At 35.9% G+C, this 15632-nt stretch overlaps 2 protein-coding genes across 2 annotated transcripts in view; one reads left to right on the top strand and one right to left on the bottom strand.

Moving 5' to 3' along the window:
• The window catches only part of LOC129744686 (bromodomain-containing protein 4-like), a 104653-nt gene that overhangs the window by 28993 nt on the left and 60028 nt on the right, over nucleotides 1–15632 (top strand). The window lies entirely within an intron of this gene.
• The window catches only part of LOC129744685 (peptide transporter family 1-like), a 42510-nt gene continuing 37775 nt past the window's right edge, over nucleotides 10898–15632 (bottom strand). The window contains exons 2-6 of the mRNA XM_055737330.1: nucleotides 13359–13408; nucleotides 13200–13278; nucleotides 12548–13134; nucleotides 11513–12487; nucleotides 10898–11450 (exon numbers count right to left, since the gene is read on the bottom strand). Of these exons, the coding sequence (XP_055593305.1) occupies nucleotides 11016–11450; nucleotides 11513–12487; nucleotides 12548–13134; nucleotides 13200–13278; nucleotides 13359–13408 (2126 nt within the window). The 3' untranslated portion in view covers nucleotides 10898–11015. The remainder of the gene's footprint in view (nucleotides 11451–11512; nucleotides 12488–12547; nucleotides 13135–13199; nucleotides 13279–13358; nucleotides 13409–15632) is intronic.

The raw sequence follows: 15632 nt of genomic DNA, 5'->3' as shown, positions 1-15632 counted from the left end.
TACAAGCATTACTAAATTATCTCACCCGTAAATGGTATGATAACAAGATTATAATTAAATCAGATAGAATATTGACCACCAAAAATGCAAAAATATGAATCTTGCATAACAGCTTTTATGCAATGTTTCCTTTGTACTTATTACTTGTTTGCACATCCTGACTTACACTAAAATTTTTATGCATTCACGGAGGAAAGAAACGACTGTTGTTCCAATTATTTTAGCTAGTTATACCATTCATCATAGTGTAGTTAATTTGTCCACATTCAACTATGAATATAATAGATTCAACTACAAACTGCTTATTGATCTCAGGCAATCAACTATTTTTTTTTTTTTTTTTTTTTTTTTTTTTGTTTCGATTATAGTCGTTTTACCATCTCTATGGCATTCGCGACTTAAAAAAATCAACTATAAATATTTGAGTTTCAACTGTAATGGTATAATCGATTCAACTGTAAATATGATAGGTTCAACTACTATTGTATGGTATTCAACTTAAATTATTTATGGCATTCAACTGAAATTATAGTAGATTCAACTATACATTTCTGGTTGACCTTTCACAATGAACTATATATATGGTAGATTGAACTCTGAAATTTCTGATTATTTCAACCAGAAATATGATTCATATTATAGATTCTAAGCATTGAACTATAAATATAGTAACTTTTAATATATATTTTATGATTGATTGTGTGGTACTTGAATATTATAATGTTCATCCGTGTTCATCATCAAAAATATTTATAAAAAACTGAAAATGTGAGTCCAGTACGAGTTCCCTGCAGTGATCGTGGTGCTGTTTTAGGGCTCAGCCGGCACTTCCTGACATCGATGGCAAAGTGCAAGCGCTCTCCGGCGATGGCGAAACGTTTTCCTCTACCAGTTCCTGGCAGCAATCTTATAGTAGACCGACAGTTCCAGAAATTGGGAAAGTTACACCCACTCTGGCTGCTCGCGAAATCGGCATGAGTCTCGACGTTTACGTTTTACGTGATCCTGGCAGGATCCCACAGGAAACTAGTATTCGTAAGACCAAACCCACCGGGCGTTGCTATTTTGGTCAGTATTTTAGATGTTTTGATTGGTTGCGTTTTTATCTACTTAGACTAAGCCCACCAATGGTTGCTAAACCTCGATTCGAGTACATTCAGCAACATATCTATCAATCCATCATCGCACCAACAGTCGCTAACTTGATTCGAGAAATAGCATTCGAGCAGTAGGTTGTTACTGGATGCGTTTATGTAGCAACCCGGTAGCAACACAACCGGTCATCGCTATGAGAAAATAAACAAACAAAAATACCAACCTGGATGGCTACAATGGGTGCGAAAATCAGTAAGTAGATAAAAAGGCAACCAATTAAACCATCTAAAATACCGACCGAAATAGGAACGCCCGGTGGGCTTGGTCTTAGACCAGGCCCACCAATGGTTGCTAAACCTCGAATCGAGTACATTCAGCAACATATCTTTCAACCCATCATCGCACCAACAGTCGCTGACTTGATTCGAGAAATAGCATTCGAGCAGTAGGTTGTTACAGGATGCGTTTATGTAGCAACCCGGTAGCAACGCAGCCGGTCGTCACTATCAGAAAATAAACAAACATCAATACCAACCTGTATGGCAAAAATGGGTGCGAAAATCAGTAAGTAGATAAAAACGCAACCAATCAAAACATCTAAAATAACGACCGAAATAGCAACGCCCGGTGGGTTTGGTCTAAGCAAATAGAAACGCAACCGATCAAACCATCTAAAATACCGACCGAAATAGCAACGCCTGGTGGGCTTGGTCTTACTGATTTTCGCACCCATTTGTTGCCATTCAGGTTGGAATTTGTGTTTGTCTATTTTCTGATAGCGACGAGCGCCTTCGTTGCTACCGGGTTGCTACATAAACGCATCCTGCAACAACCTACTGCTCAAATGCTATTTCTCGAATCAAGTTGACAACTGTTGGTGCGATGATGGGTTGATAGATATGTTGCTGAATGTACTCGATTGGACGTTTAGCAACCATTGGTGGGCCTGGTCTAAGTCAGTAAGGTCAGTATAGCGAATGGTAGATGGATGTCATAATATTGAGTAAATTTTCCTTCCGCAAGGTCAATCTTCGCCGGGTGCAGAAGCACCGACTTCTAAGGACGTCTTCCGGGACCGATTAGTTAAGACGCACAATTTGCTGAGCAACCATGCATCAAGATACAAAAAGAACAACAGCGGAGGAACCAGGACGTGGATATCGGGATTTTTGGTCAGCTTTTCTAGCAATGAAATAATAAATTTAAAGAAAATAAAACGTAGCCATAAAATTATTCTGAAAAAATATATGTTAAGATATGATAACGTTTAATATAAACAGAATTACAGGTTACAATATTTATAGTAGATCTCATTGAATCAATAATAGAAATAAAATTGAATCCACCGTATTTATAATTCAATCAATCATTTTATTATAGTGGAATGTATCACATTTACATTTCAATTAATCAAATTATTATAATCATTTTTACAATAAATACCTTAGCATAATTATAGTTGAGTCTACTATAATTATTGATGAATGTATGACATCCATCGTACATATATTGTTGAGTGTATGAAATCATTCAGATTTTCTATTAGAGGAAAGACGGACACCCTAAGGTAGAATCGCAATAGAAAATCAGATATTGCTTTTTTCATTACATTAACGATTGGAATTAGTAAATTTCCTTCATAAAAATTGATTTTATAGCTATTTTTTTTTAAATTCTTGCAAATTACACTTTTCAAAAAATGATCGGGTAAAATGGACACTGCTCAGAAAAGGTACATTTTGCTGCAAAATTGCTGTAAAAGTAGATATTTTTGTGAGTTAAGCAGTGTTGGTAAATTTCGCCCGTCACGCTTGACCCGACTAGTTTTGTTTCATCAAACGACCGGCACCTTACTCAATTGACGGAGCCTCACTACTCGCATGACGGATAAAGCCCGACAACAATCAACATTTCTTCATCATGCGACTGGCGAAGCTCCTACACATGGTCAAATTTCTCCTGAGAGTGACTGGCAAAGCTTTTCACACTTCGATCGGCTGCTGACGGCAGGTAGGGGAAGTGTTCCTAAATGCGCATGTTGGGTAATATGCGCATACAGCCGATTGACGATATGGCTGGAGATTCATCATATCTAATCAGTGTAGTTTGAGAGTAATACGCTTTTAACACATGGCATGAAAAAATTAAATTGTTATATGAAGTTGAAAAATTTTAAAATTCATACAAGATTTTTGTCAGTTTTGTAAGAATATATTGAACTTTAATTATCGTGCGTACAGAATCTGGGAACAAAAATTTTGATGGTTTTTGTTTCTTATTCATCTGGAAATCAGAAATTCAACAAATTGAAGCTTTTGGCAAAGTTGTAAATGATAAGATATTGGAATAAGAGACAGGTTCTGAATGCCCATATCAAGGCAGGTTAAATGCCTATATCAAGAAAAATAGATTATTCTTATAAATTTTTTACTTTCTATCATTTAAACATTAAATCCACGCTCAAATCATGATCTTCCAGCGAAAAAAGAAGAACTTCATGCTGATCCGATAAAAATACGATATGAACAAAATATTACTAAGAAATATGGCCATTTGGCATACTTAACTATGTTTCACGCAAAAGAACTAGTGATATAAAAAATTTCATCAAAATTTCAGCCTTGACGTATGCTTAACATCCGTTTCTACCATTTTCAATTAAATAATTTCAAAATATTGCAAGTGTAAATGAAATATAGCTTAAAACATAAATATGCGCATTTAGCCCGCCGGTTTCGGAAATCGGCTATTTTGACTTCTTTTATTATAAAATTATTTTCTCAAAAACTGTAAGAGATTTTAAAAGGAAAATTGCTCTTACGTATAGAAAACAGATGTCCGCTCATGTGCACATAGTTTTCAGACTCCTATCTATCGGAATATGGGAGAAAATGAGTGTTTTCCTTAATATGCGCATATAGCCCGCCTCTCCCCTACACCCACTCTGGCTGGCCGCGAATCCGGCGTGGGTCTCGACGTTCTTTTACGTGATCCTGGCAGGATCCCACAGCAAACTAGTAGTCGAAAGTTAGTAAGGTCAGTATAGCTAATGATAGATTGATGCCATGGTATTGAGTGAATTTCCCTCCCAAAAGGTCAATTTCGCAGGGTGCAGAAGCACCGACTTATAAGGACGTCATCCGGGACCGATTAGTTAAGATGCACAATTTGCTGGGAAACCAGGATGTGTAAATCTGGATTTTGGAAGTGGCGGCTAACGAACTACACTGAGGTTTTTTTTACGTGTTTTTTTTTACACGGTATTTTTTTACGCGGCTTGTTTTAAGCGGATTTTCGAATTAACGCGTTTTTTTTTACGCGGATTTTCGAATTAACGCGGTTTTTAAGAGAAAATATTCTAAGACTTTTTCAAAGGAAAACACTTAGAATCTTTTTGTAGTTGCGAAAATCTTAGCTCCGGGACTAAGAACGTGATACATGAGACCTGAGACATGAGACATAAGACATGAGACCTGAGACCTGAGACATGAGACATGAGACATAAGACATGAGACATGAGACATGAGACATGAGACATGAGACATGAGACATGAGACATGAGACATGAGACAGAGACATAAGACATGAGACATGAGACATGAGACATGAGACATGAGACATGAGACATGAGACATGAGACATGAGACATGAGACATAAGACATGAGACTTGAGACATAAGACATGAGACCTGAGACATGAGACCTGAGACATGAGACATAAGACATGAGACATGAGACATGAGACATGAGACATGAGACATGAGACATGAGACATGAGACATGAGACATGAGACATGAGACATGAGACATGAGACATGAGACATGAGACATGAGACATGAGACATGAGACATGAGACCTGAGACATGAGACATAAGACATGAGACATGAGACATGAGACCTGAGACATGGAACATTAGACCTGAGACATGAGACGATCTGAATTCCACACTGTCAAATAAGCCTCACTATATTCTATTATTCTATTAATCTAATTGATTTTGTTTTTTATCTTAAAAATAAACTATCATTGTACGCAATTTTTTAAATAATCATGATTCTTACGCGTATTTTTTAGTAACGTGCTTTTTTGCGCGAATTTTTTAATCAAAATGGATTTTTTGACGTGGATTTTCGAATAACGGGTTTTTTACGCGGATTTTCGAATCAACGAGGTTTTTTTAACGCGGATTTTCGAATTAACGCGGTTTTTTTACGCGGATTTTCGAATTAACGCGGTTTTTTTTACGCGGTACGAAATACCGTAAAAAAAACCTCAGTGTAGATGCGAAATGCTGAAAAAATGAATTTAAAAAAAAACAATGGTTAAATTTTATTCTGAAAAAATAGATGTTAAGATATGATAACTTCCAATATAAACAGAATATAAAATTTACAATATTTATAGTTGATCTCATTGAATCAATAATAGGAAAAAAATTGAATTCATCATATTTATAATTAAATCAATCATCTATTATAGTGGAACTTTTCACATCTACATTTCAATTAATCATATTTTAATAGTTGAATCCATCATATTTACAATAAAATCCATCATTTAAATAAAGTGGACTCTACTATAATAATTGTTGAATGTTTGACATTAATCGTACATAGATAGTTGAATGTATGAAATCAATCAAATTGTTTATTATATGTTTTGTTGAAATTTTGATATTTCTAGTTGGTCGAGAATCCATCAGATCAGATTTTTTCTCCGTGTTGTTTCAAACTTGCACAATTGTTCACAAAATGTGGGTACAGTCAGAAGAATTCGAACCTCGACCTGTAGGTTGAGAGGCACGCACGCTACTACAGAACCCTGCTTGGTGCATTGAAATTAGAGTAAGCTTGCCAGATTGCCCGGTTTTATCCGGGTTTGCCCGGATATTTGATGCAAAGTTTCGATAAAGTCCGGTCCGGTCCGGTTGCCCGGATATCGTGAAAAAAGTCCGGATATTGCCCGGATTTTTTCACAATTTTCACAAAGAAACAAAAAAAAATCAAAGTTTTTGAGTAAGTTTCAGCAAAATCGATTAACGGTATGGAAATTTACAACGGTTGTTTCAAATAATTTCGCTGATTTACTTTTATAAACCTTTAAATATTTAAGTGCTCCAAAAAGTTTTTGGAAGTCTGCAATTACATTAATAAAATATTAATTTCAATTTTTTTTTGCATTTTTTCTTTGCTTTTATGTATAACTAGCTGACCCGTTGTGCTTTGCTACACCTTCCGGAAATAAATGTAATTTGTAAAAATTTATTAAAATTTAGATTTTAGAGAGCATTGTTTTAAATCAAACCTCATCATACTTCAGAACCAACAACTTCGAAATGAGAGCTGCAGCTGCAGTTCTGAATAGCAATTTAAAGATGGTATATATTATTTACTGATCTCTAAACTGGTTTTTCAAGATCTGAAATTTGTACTCTGTACCCAAAAAAACCTTTTTAAATATCGTCCCTTCTTTGAAAAGCTCTTTATCTTAAATTTACATGGGAGCTCTCCCATCTTTTTCAATTTTGTCCCCCACTGCTTGAAGAAGGTAGGCAAATTTAACCGGCTCGATACCCAAACAGCACTTATCATGGTAATGAAAAATATATTAAATTAGTTATGTATTAAATACAGTGCAAATTTCTTTTTTTTTTAAATAAATTTACTACGGTAAACATACAAATATTAAAAAAATATCAGTTGCATCACTAAATAAGTTCTCAGCGTTTTTTTTTTATATTTTTTTTTTGAAAGTCAAATTTTTAAAAATTTAGTTAAAAACAAATTTCTAAGTTTACATTTGTCCCGCATATTGGGGCAAGTGTCAATGCAAAGCTTATTTACAGATGCGTCAGAGTAATGGCTTTAAAATGGATTTAATACGAATTCCTGTTTTTTGTTTTATCAAGTTTCACTGATACCTCTGCAGTATTCCTGCAATATAAAATTTATGTTTGTTACTCCACTTTTAACGAATGCTGTTCAAAGGGAATGACCTTCATTTACAAAGACATTTAAGAATTTTCAATATCCGCTGCAGTTTCAACATTCGGAATACCCCTTCTGATCTTTCCAACATATTGAATCATTTTGAAGATGAATTTCTTAAAAGTTCGACGTTTGCCCTTGCCCCACCGTGTAAGTTGACAGAGAGGAATATTGTTTTTAACACTTTAAGGGTAAACTAAAAATTTCTTTTAAACATTTTGCGTCCAGTTGAATATCGGTTCTAAAGTCTCGCTTTTCAAAAACGAAGCGGATTAAAAGTCTCTTTTATGCAGCCATGTAACACAAAAACACTTTTCATGTTAAGTACGTACTTGAATTGGTATGTAAGCAAAAAGTACAATGGTTTTTTCAGAATTATTTAAAATAAAAAGCTCCCATTTTTATTTCTAAATTCGTTTCAGTTGTGTATTTGGGCCGAAGTAACAATTTCTAGAAGAAAACCTAATTTTTAATTTTTTTTTTTTAACAGAAAAAGTTGAACGTTTGAACATGTTCTAATGTTCCTTGAATGAAAAGTCGAATGCTACCTACATTAACACGAACTAAATATGGAAGTATTTTAGCAAATCTTTCAATTGGTTTTGATTCGATTAATAAAATACCAATCCGTGTCACATCTAGGCGTCATTTATTACCACGTGCTGTGTACAAATCAAATAAGCAAGAAAAAAACACATCTAGGTTGCATATCGCCCCACGTGTTTGAGAAACAGGCGCCTTATTGTTAAATTTTCCAGCAATCAATGAACAGTGTGCTTTGGTTACCATCCTCTTGCGACGACGTTTGCTCGCCCATGGAGACGAAAAACAAACCCCTCAAAGAAAATATGCTTGGTTGAGAAATACGCGCCAAAATATTCCTACTGATCAGTATGCTATGCCTGGGTTACTATCCTTTTGCGACGTTGGCCGCGACGCCTCGACCATAGAGACGAAAAACAAACCGCCCAAAGGAAAAAAAAATCTCAAGAAAATGGATGTCATGACTTTAATTTGTTTCGAAAAACTACAAATTTTGTATGGAAGCCTCTCCTTCCTTAAGTCGGATGGAGTTTTGACTATTACAGAAACCATCCCCGGCCTCAAAAACCCTCAGATGCCAGTTTTGACGATGATCGGTTCAGTAGTTTCCGAGTCTATAGGGAACAGACAGACAGACAAACATTCATTTTTATATATATAGATTACACCTAAATTTTGCCCGGTTTTTGCCCGGTTTTTGGATTTGAAAAATTGAAATCCATGCCCGGATTTTGCCAGGTTTTTTTTGAAAAAAATGCCCGGAATTGCTAGGCCCGGATGGGAGTGGAAAAAATTCTGGCAACCTTAAATTAGAGCTTGCTACAAAATTCCAATAAAACTTTCGAAGCAGGCAAATTTAGGCTGAAAAAAACTAATTGTATAAAAGGAGATATCATCATTTTTCTTTCGAAACGACAAAAATGAAATTTTTTATATCAAAGCTATATCCACAGACATCTGTGCTATTTCTGTATAAGATAATAATATCTCGTTGAGTTTAGTATGAGAAAAAAATTATGATGTGCTCTTCTGATCGGGAAACCAAGGAACAAATTTAATTCCCAAGATTTCAATTCCGTTCCACTTCGGTTTTTGGACATTTTGATGTCCTTTGAAAAAAAAATTCAATATAACAATGTGTTTGGTTTAATAATAATCGGTTTTAAATACCCGCTGATTTTATGGTATATTACTTTTTTGAACTCTTTTCAGAAAGAACGGGGGCACCATGCAACAGCAGAGCTAGATGCAACATTTGTATACAACAACTATTGAATTTTTATTTTAATATTCGTATCCTAAAGTAACAAATTTGCAACAATTAATGTATGGAAAAAGAGAATAATCGTATTTTTTTTCTTGATGTACCTATCATGTTTAATGTTTAAAATGATTTTTAAGGAAAAATATAAAACCACAAAATGAAGAGATAATGTGATGTGACAAAACTATCAATCATTGATAACAAAATGATGATGACATAGTTTCTCACATGGTGAGATAGTTTTTTTAAGTTGTTGATTCTCATAGAAAATTTAAAAAATCGAGCAATAGATGTGACAAATTTTTACATTTTTCGATGCCGTAAACTACTTTACTCAATATGACGGATTGGCTTAATGATATCACCTACAAACTTTATATTCCTTTTATTATCTTTACCAACACTGTTGGTGTAAAAATAAGTTTCGGACAATCACCAAATTATTTAAATAAATATTTTTATAATTCAGTTGCCAGTAGTGTGGGCTAAAAAGCATCGAAATGCAAATCAAAGATTCACCTTTTTAAATATCGTTTCCATATGCTGGATTAGGATTGTTTTGCATCACGCGTTTGATAATTTCAAAGTTTCATCCATCCCAACATTTATGTTTGTGATTTCAGCTAGTAAAATTTTTTGTAGCATTTGTTTACCCCTATATATATGCAGCGCTATTACGGTTTTTCTTAAAAAAATATCTTTCACAAAGAAAATGTAAAATTTAATTCGAACAAAACCTTAAATTATTGCAATTGGTGCTTTACTGTAATGACATCACAAATATATCAAAAACTACAAATTTTGAAACGATTTCGTTTGATTTTACATCACAAACACAGTTTGTTGCAACTAACTCCTTTTCATATTAGGATAAAAGTCACATGTTTTAGAAAACTTCAAAATAACTGGTGAAACCAATAATTTTTCTGACTATGCCAATTTGATGTCCCATTAACCTTAAAACTTTTGATGTACAAGCGGTATGATTATCTGTGGACATTAAGTTTTTAGAAGCCATTAAAGTTGGAGAGACATGAGACATGAGAGTGTTGCATGATTCCCTAGATGACGGTACTCTTTTTTATTGATTAATCTGGTAACCATAAGCTAGCTACATTAGACTGCCCCAAATTTGTATGGGAAATTCAAAACCTGTGAAATGTTATACGCTGCAGGCTAAAATTGATCCTAGGCCTAGTACTAGATCTCATGCCAAATTTGGGCCAGATCGGATCACGGGAAGGGGTCGCTCAACGAGCCTCAAGTTTGTATGGGATTTTGAGACATTTTGTTCGGGAGAAACATGAAAAACAAGTTTTTCAGCAATAACTTTGGTTCCCGTCGGCCGATTTCTTTCAAAAACGGGTTTTCTTAAAGCCTAAATTATGAAAAACATTTCATCCGAAGACTGCATATCGATAAGAGTTAAGACAAAAAAGTTATTAGGCTTCCAAAATGGGCAAACTTTTTTAAGGATGGTATTCATCACTGTAAATGAGTCGGGGCGGTCGAACTTATTGACGCCTCATTAGCAGTGATGAATACCACCGTAAAAAAAGTTAACCCATTTTGGAAGTCCAATAACTTTTTTGTCTTAACTCTTATCGATATGCAGTCTTCGGATGAAATGTTTTTCATAATTTCGGCTTTAAGAAAACCCGTTTTTGAAAGAAATCGGCCGACGGGAACCAAAGTTATTGATGAAAAACTGGTTTTTCATGTTTCTCCCGAACAAAATGTCTCAAAATCCCATACAAACTTGAGGCTCGTTGAGCGACCCCTTCCCGTGATCCGATCTGGCCCAAATTTGGCATGAGATCTTGTACTAGGCCTAGGATCAATTTTAGCCTGCAGCGCATAACTTTTTCAAAAGTCGGGTCATTTGGGGCACTCTAAGCTACATGCAATGTTATTCTCAACTAGCCACTTCAACATGTTACTTCATATAAAACTAACTTTAAGCAATATTGTCTAATAATTTCTTTTTTACTCAAAATAACGAACTCAAAATGTTATTAAATGATCTTTAATACTTTCATATTGGACCTAGCTATTCTTACAAAACAAAATAAATGGGGCGACTGTACAACAGTCACGAATCACTTGTCAATAGTAGCAGAGTGTTCACTGTTTCTCGGTGAACGCCGGATTGTCCAGGCCAGCTTCCTTCTTGTCCTCTATGGGTAGCGTCGCGTCGTTGTCCTCCGTGGTTTCGGCCGTGTCGTACTTCTTCAGCGGAATGGCTTTGTACTTGTAAGCCAGCACCGCAAACAGTCCCATATCGACGAACATCAGACAGGCAAACAGCAGGAACTCCCACTTCTGGGCATCGAAGATCTTGGCCTCGGCAATGATGACCACAATGAGGTTACCAACACCCACCGTCAGCTGCCAGCAGCCTTGCAGCACCGATTTCATACTTTCCGGTGCCTGGGTGAAGGAGAACTCGAGACCGGTGATCGAATACATGACCTCTCCGAGGGTCATAACCACGTATTGCGGGATCAACCAGAGCATGCTTACCGAGTTCGGTTCCGTTACGATGATCGGGGTTACGGTCTGAAATGTTGGAAACACTGTTTTGGTCAAGAAAACTTTAGAAAAGTACAATCTAAGCTTACAATGTCAGGGGAAGAGCCGGCAACAATGAACGTGTAAACGCCTCCCAGCAGAAGATTGTATTCGAGAATTTCCTTCCCGTCGACGCTTATTTTGTACTTCGAGGGGTACGAATCGACGCGTTCCTCCGTTAGGGTTCCGTTTTCGTGCCGAACTTGTTCATTATCGATGTCGTAGAAGCTGTAGGTCAGGTTTTGTCTGGTGTTTCCGAGCACTCGGAAAACCGGCAAACCCTTTGAGGATTTTTGTGTGTCGTCCAGAAACCGGTGCAGGTTCGCTGGTTGGTTTCGGTCGTTGAGGAAGTACGAAACTTGCTGTTCTTCTGCCAGCTCGAACTCACCAGCCGGTGGAACGGCACAACCTGCTTGGCTGGTGGCGAAGGAGTAGGTGAACGACTTCTTGCCCTGAACTCCGATGTACTTTTCCTCGAACATTTTCATTCCTTCGAGGACGATAGTTGTGTGATCGGGAATGTTGGTAGTAACAGTGTAGTTACAATTGAGGCCGTTGAAGATACGCAGCTGACTCTCGCCGGCCTTGGGAATAACGGCGTAAGTTTCTTCAAGCTGAATTTCAACAATGAAAGAAATGATGAAGGCCAACCCAGCGAAGATTCCTCCGAGTGTAAGTTTCTGTAGCGGCCTTCGAATACCGATCAGAGACAGCAATGGGTAGAAGGCAATTTCGTAGAGAGGAATGAACACCAGGATAAGCAATGGGTTGATGACCTGCATTTGATCCGGCTTGATGGTCCAGAAACCGAGATCACCATCCATACGGGTAGCCTGGAAGGTCCAACGGGAACCTTGTTGATCGAAAAGAGCCCAGAATACTGGCAGAGGAATGTACAGACGCAATACATTCAACAGGATCTTGGTCTCATCAACCAACTGTTGGCCCCAGCGAGGTTCCGAATAGTCCAACCAGTGATCCCGAGGGCTGACAGCCTTTTCCTTGGAGCGAGTTCGAATGGCGGTCTAAAAGTTCAAAATAACTTATATAAAAACTGCTTTCAACAATCTTCAAAGTCTACCTACCCAAATACACTTGGAGACTTTCACAAACATATTGCCAGCCGGTGCGGTGATCTTGTACAGCGGTCTTCCCAGGATGAAGATGATAATCGAAACCACCATCAGAACACCGGGTACTCCAAAAGCCAACGAGAAGCAGTCGTCTTGATCATAGCACTTGACATCATCTCGCAGAATCGGTGTCAACATGGTCGACACAAACGAACCCGAGTTAACCGAGAAGTAGAACATCGAAAAGAAGATGGCCAACTGTTTGGCCTGTTCCGGTATCTTGAACTGTTCTCCTCCAAACGCAGCCACACAGGGTTTGATACCACCGGAACCAATGGCGATCAACAGCAACCCTATGATAGTCATGGCCGAGGCGTTGACATCCAGCGTTGGGATGGCTCCGATGGCGATCAGTGACGTGCCCACGACATACACCATCGACAGGTACAGGATGGTTCGGAACTTGCCCAACCAACTGTCGGATATGATAGCTCCCAGTACACACATAAAATAAACCAGGGTCGTGAAAGAATGGTACATAACCGTGGCCGTGTCGTCGTCATAGTCCAGCTTCTGGGTCAGGTAAATGACCAGGATTGCTAGAATTATTCAGAGGATTAAAAAAACTATTTCTTGCGGATTTCTGTTCTTTTAGGTTACTTACTTCGCATGCCATAGTATGTGAACCGTTCGCAAAATTCATTACTGATGATGAAGGGGATCGCTCGTGGGTATTTAATTTTCTGAAATCAATCAAAAAAGTTAGTTCATTCGTATAAATATGATCGAAGATAGAAACTAAAGGAAATAATACGAAGCATACCTTTGGTTCTCCTTCAACGTCCTTCGCCTGGTCGCCATTGTTGGCGTTTTCTGTGAAGAAAATATAAATATTTAGTTTTGAATACAAGGGTTGTCAATTAATACGCATTTTCTGATTATTTTCCTAGTGAACTAAGAAGTTCAGATCATTAATATTTTTCTTAGAGTAAGCATAAACACGGACATAACTGGGCCGTGCAAATACGGATTATTTAATTTAAAAATCTGGTAAAATCCGGGCATTTGATTTCCAAATTTTGTACTTGAAATCCAAGCAACATTCAGTCAAAATTAGACTAAACCAAGGAACTATTCAACAAAAATGCAGAAGAAAAACTCTCGAAACATTATTTTTTTATTGAAAAACATCAGTTGATTTTCAATTTAAAAAAATAACAGATAGTTGTTAAATAGTAAAACTTACTCAAAGATTTTTTTTTCTTTTAACTCAAATATCTTAAGTTATAATAATTCAGTTTGATTTTGTAATGCATCACTCTTAAGATTCTTTTTCAACTTAAGCTGTTCTTTTTTTTTAAGTTACATCACATCCGATTCGAAAATGATAATTGTGACGAAAATGAAAATGAATGAAGAAAAACTTCTTTTTGTCCGGAGGACTCCAATTTTGATCAGCTTCATAAACACTATTTTTAATTTAATTTTTATGTTTAGCGAGCGAAAACGAGGATTTGAAATTAATCTTTTACCTTAATTTGAAAAAAAAAAACAGATCAAAATAATGTTAAAAATCAAGATAAAATCTTAAACCATCCTACAGTGGTCCAAAACCCAGAAAAGCTGGTAGAAAGTGGATTTCTGAAGCGCATAAAATCATCTTTCTAAATATTTCATCATGTTTCGGCATTTTCAGGCTACATGAAACCGTGAAAATGATAGTCATAAGTTTTCACGTTTGGGAATTCTTAAAGAAATGCTAAGAAAAGTTGGATTATTTTTTTGAAAATGCAATTATTTTTAGATTTTGATTAGGCATATTTTACTCCTAATTAACAAAAATTGTATTCGACTAGCTTTATGGTTGAATCTCATCTTAAGCTGTTCTTTCAACTCGCTTGATTTCCAATAAGATAAGATATTGAAGTTTACTTCTCTTTTTTTTTTATTTTAAGCTGTTCTCTCCACTCGCTTCATAGCTGAATCTTATATCAAGCTGTCCTCTCAACCCGCTTGATATTTAATTTGATGAAATATTCAAGCTTGTCCCACATTTTTATTTCAATTTCATGCTCTAGTCTCGATTTACTTTAAATATCCCCAAGTAACACACAAAAGTAGAATAGGTTTTATAATTTTTGCAAGGAGTTTTATAAGTGATATATTTACTATTTTATAATGTATTCATTGAAAACCCATTCACAACATATCGCCAGGATAGCTACAAGCGTCTTCTAAAGTCAATCTATGAAACAGCAATAAATTTATCTGATTGATTTTTTTATTTGACTCTTTGTGCAAGCTATAAAACATTTTTATATCTTTAAACATACACCATTTGAAAAAGTCATGAAACACATGCATACAGACCTGTTTTGGTCTATAAAAGCCTTTTTAAATTATTTTGTAGCACTTGTGTTCTTATATGATGTTTACGAGAAGCTTCGGTTTTATAAATGTTTCTTAATGACTGATTGTGGCCTCTTTAAACTCTTTATATGAAACAAATCCCTCTATAGGTCAAAATAAGCTTATAAGGGGTATTTCGCCAAATAAAGGGTTTATAAAAGAAAGTTATGCAGTTATTGATCAAAATGTAAACAATAAGATGTTTTTCGAAAGCGAAAGAAGAAATAATTGTTTTCGAGTTTGTCAGGAACAACAACGGATGAAATTGACCTCGTCGCTCGTCAGAAAAATGGATAGGAATACTACTCAGGATTAATTATCCACTGGAAATGTACAGCTTACCGGAATTGGTCTTGTTCCGCGATAATTGAAGTTTTGGTGAAAATAATCGATGATCAAAGTTGTCTCTCAAGAGCATCAGAACATTGTGTTTTTCTAAGTGAATAAAGTTATCTTCGAATAATTTGCAAAGTTGTGTCAATTAATTTTATGGCATGATGCAATCCTGCATATCTGATTACAGCTGAGAGAGCGTAGTGTTGTTGTGGAATCTCAGGTGTAATTATTTTGTTTGCTATGATCCTCAAAAAATTTATATTTTTTTTAATATTAACCGGGAAATTATATGTAATAATTTTCTATTCAATAAAAGTTTTAAACAAATGCTCTAAATTTTTTTATTTGATTA

This window comes from Uranotaenia lowii, chromosome 2 (genome assembly GCF_029784155.1).
Source record: "Uranotaenia lowii strain MFRU-FL chromosome 2, ASM2978415v1, whole genome shotgun sequence".
Lineage (NCBI taxonomy): Eukaryota > Metazoa > Arthropoda > Insecta > Diptera > Culicidae > Uranotaenia > Uranotaenia lowii.
The sequence above is the reverse complement of the archived record's forward strand: the minus strand, read 5'-3'. Positions and strand labels throughout refer to the sequence as shown.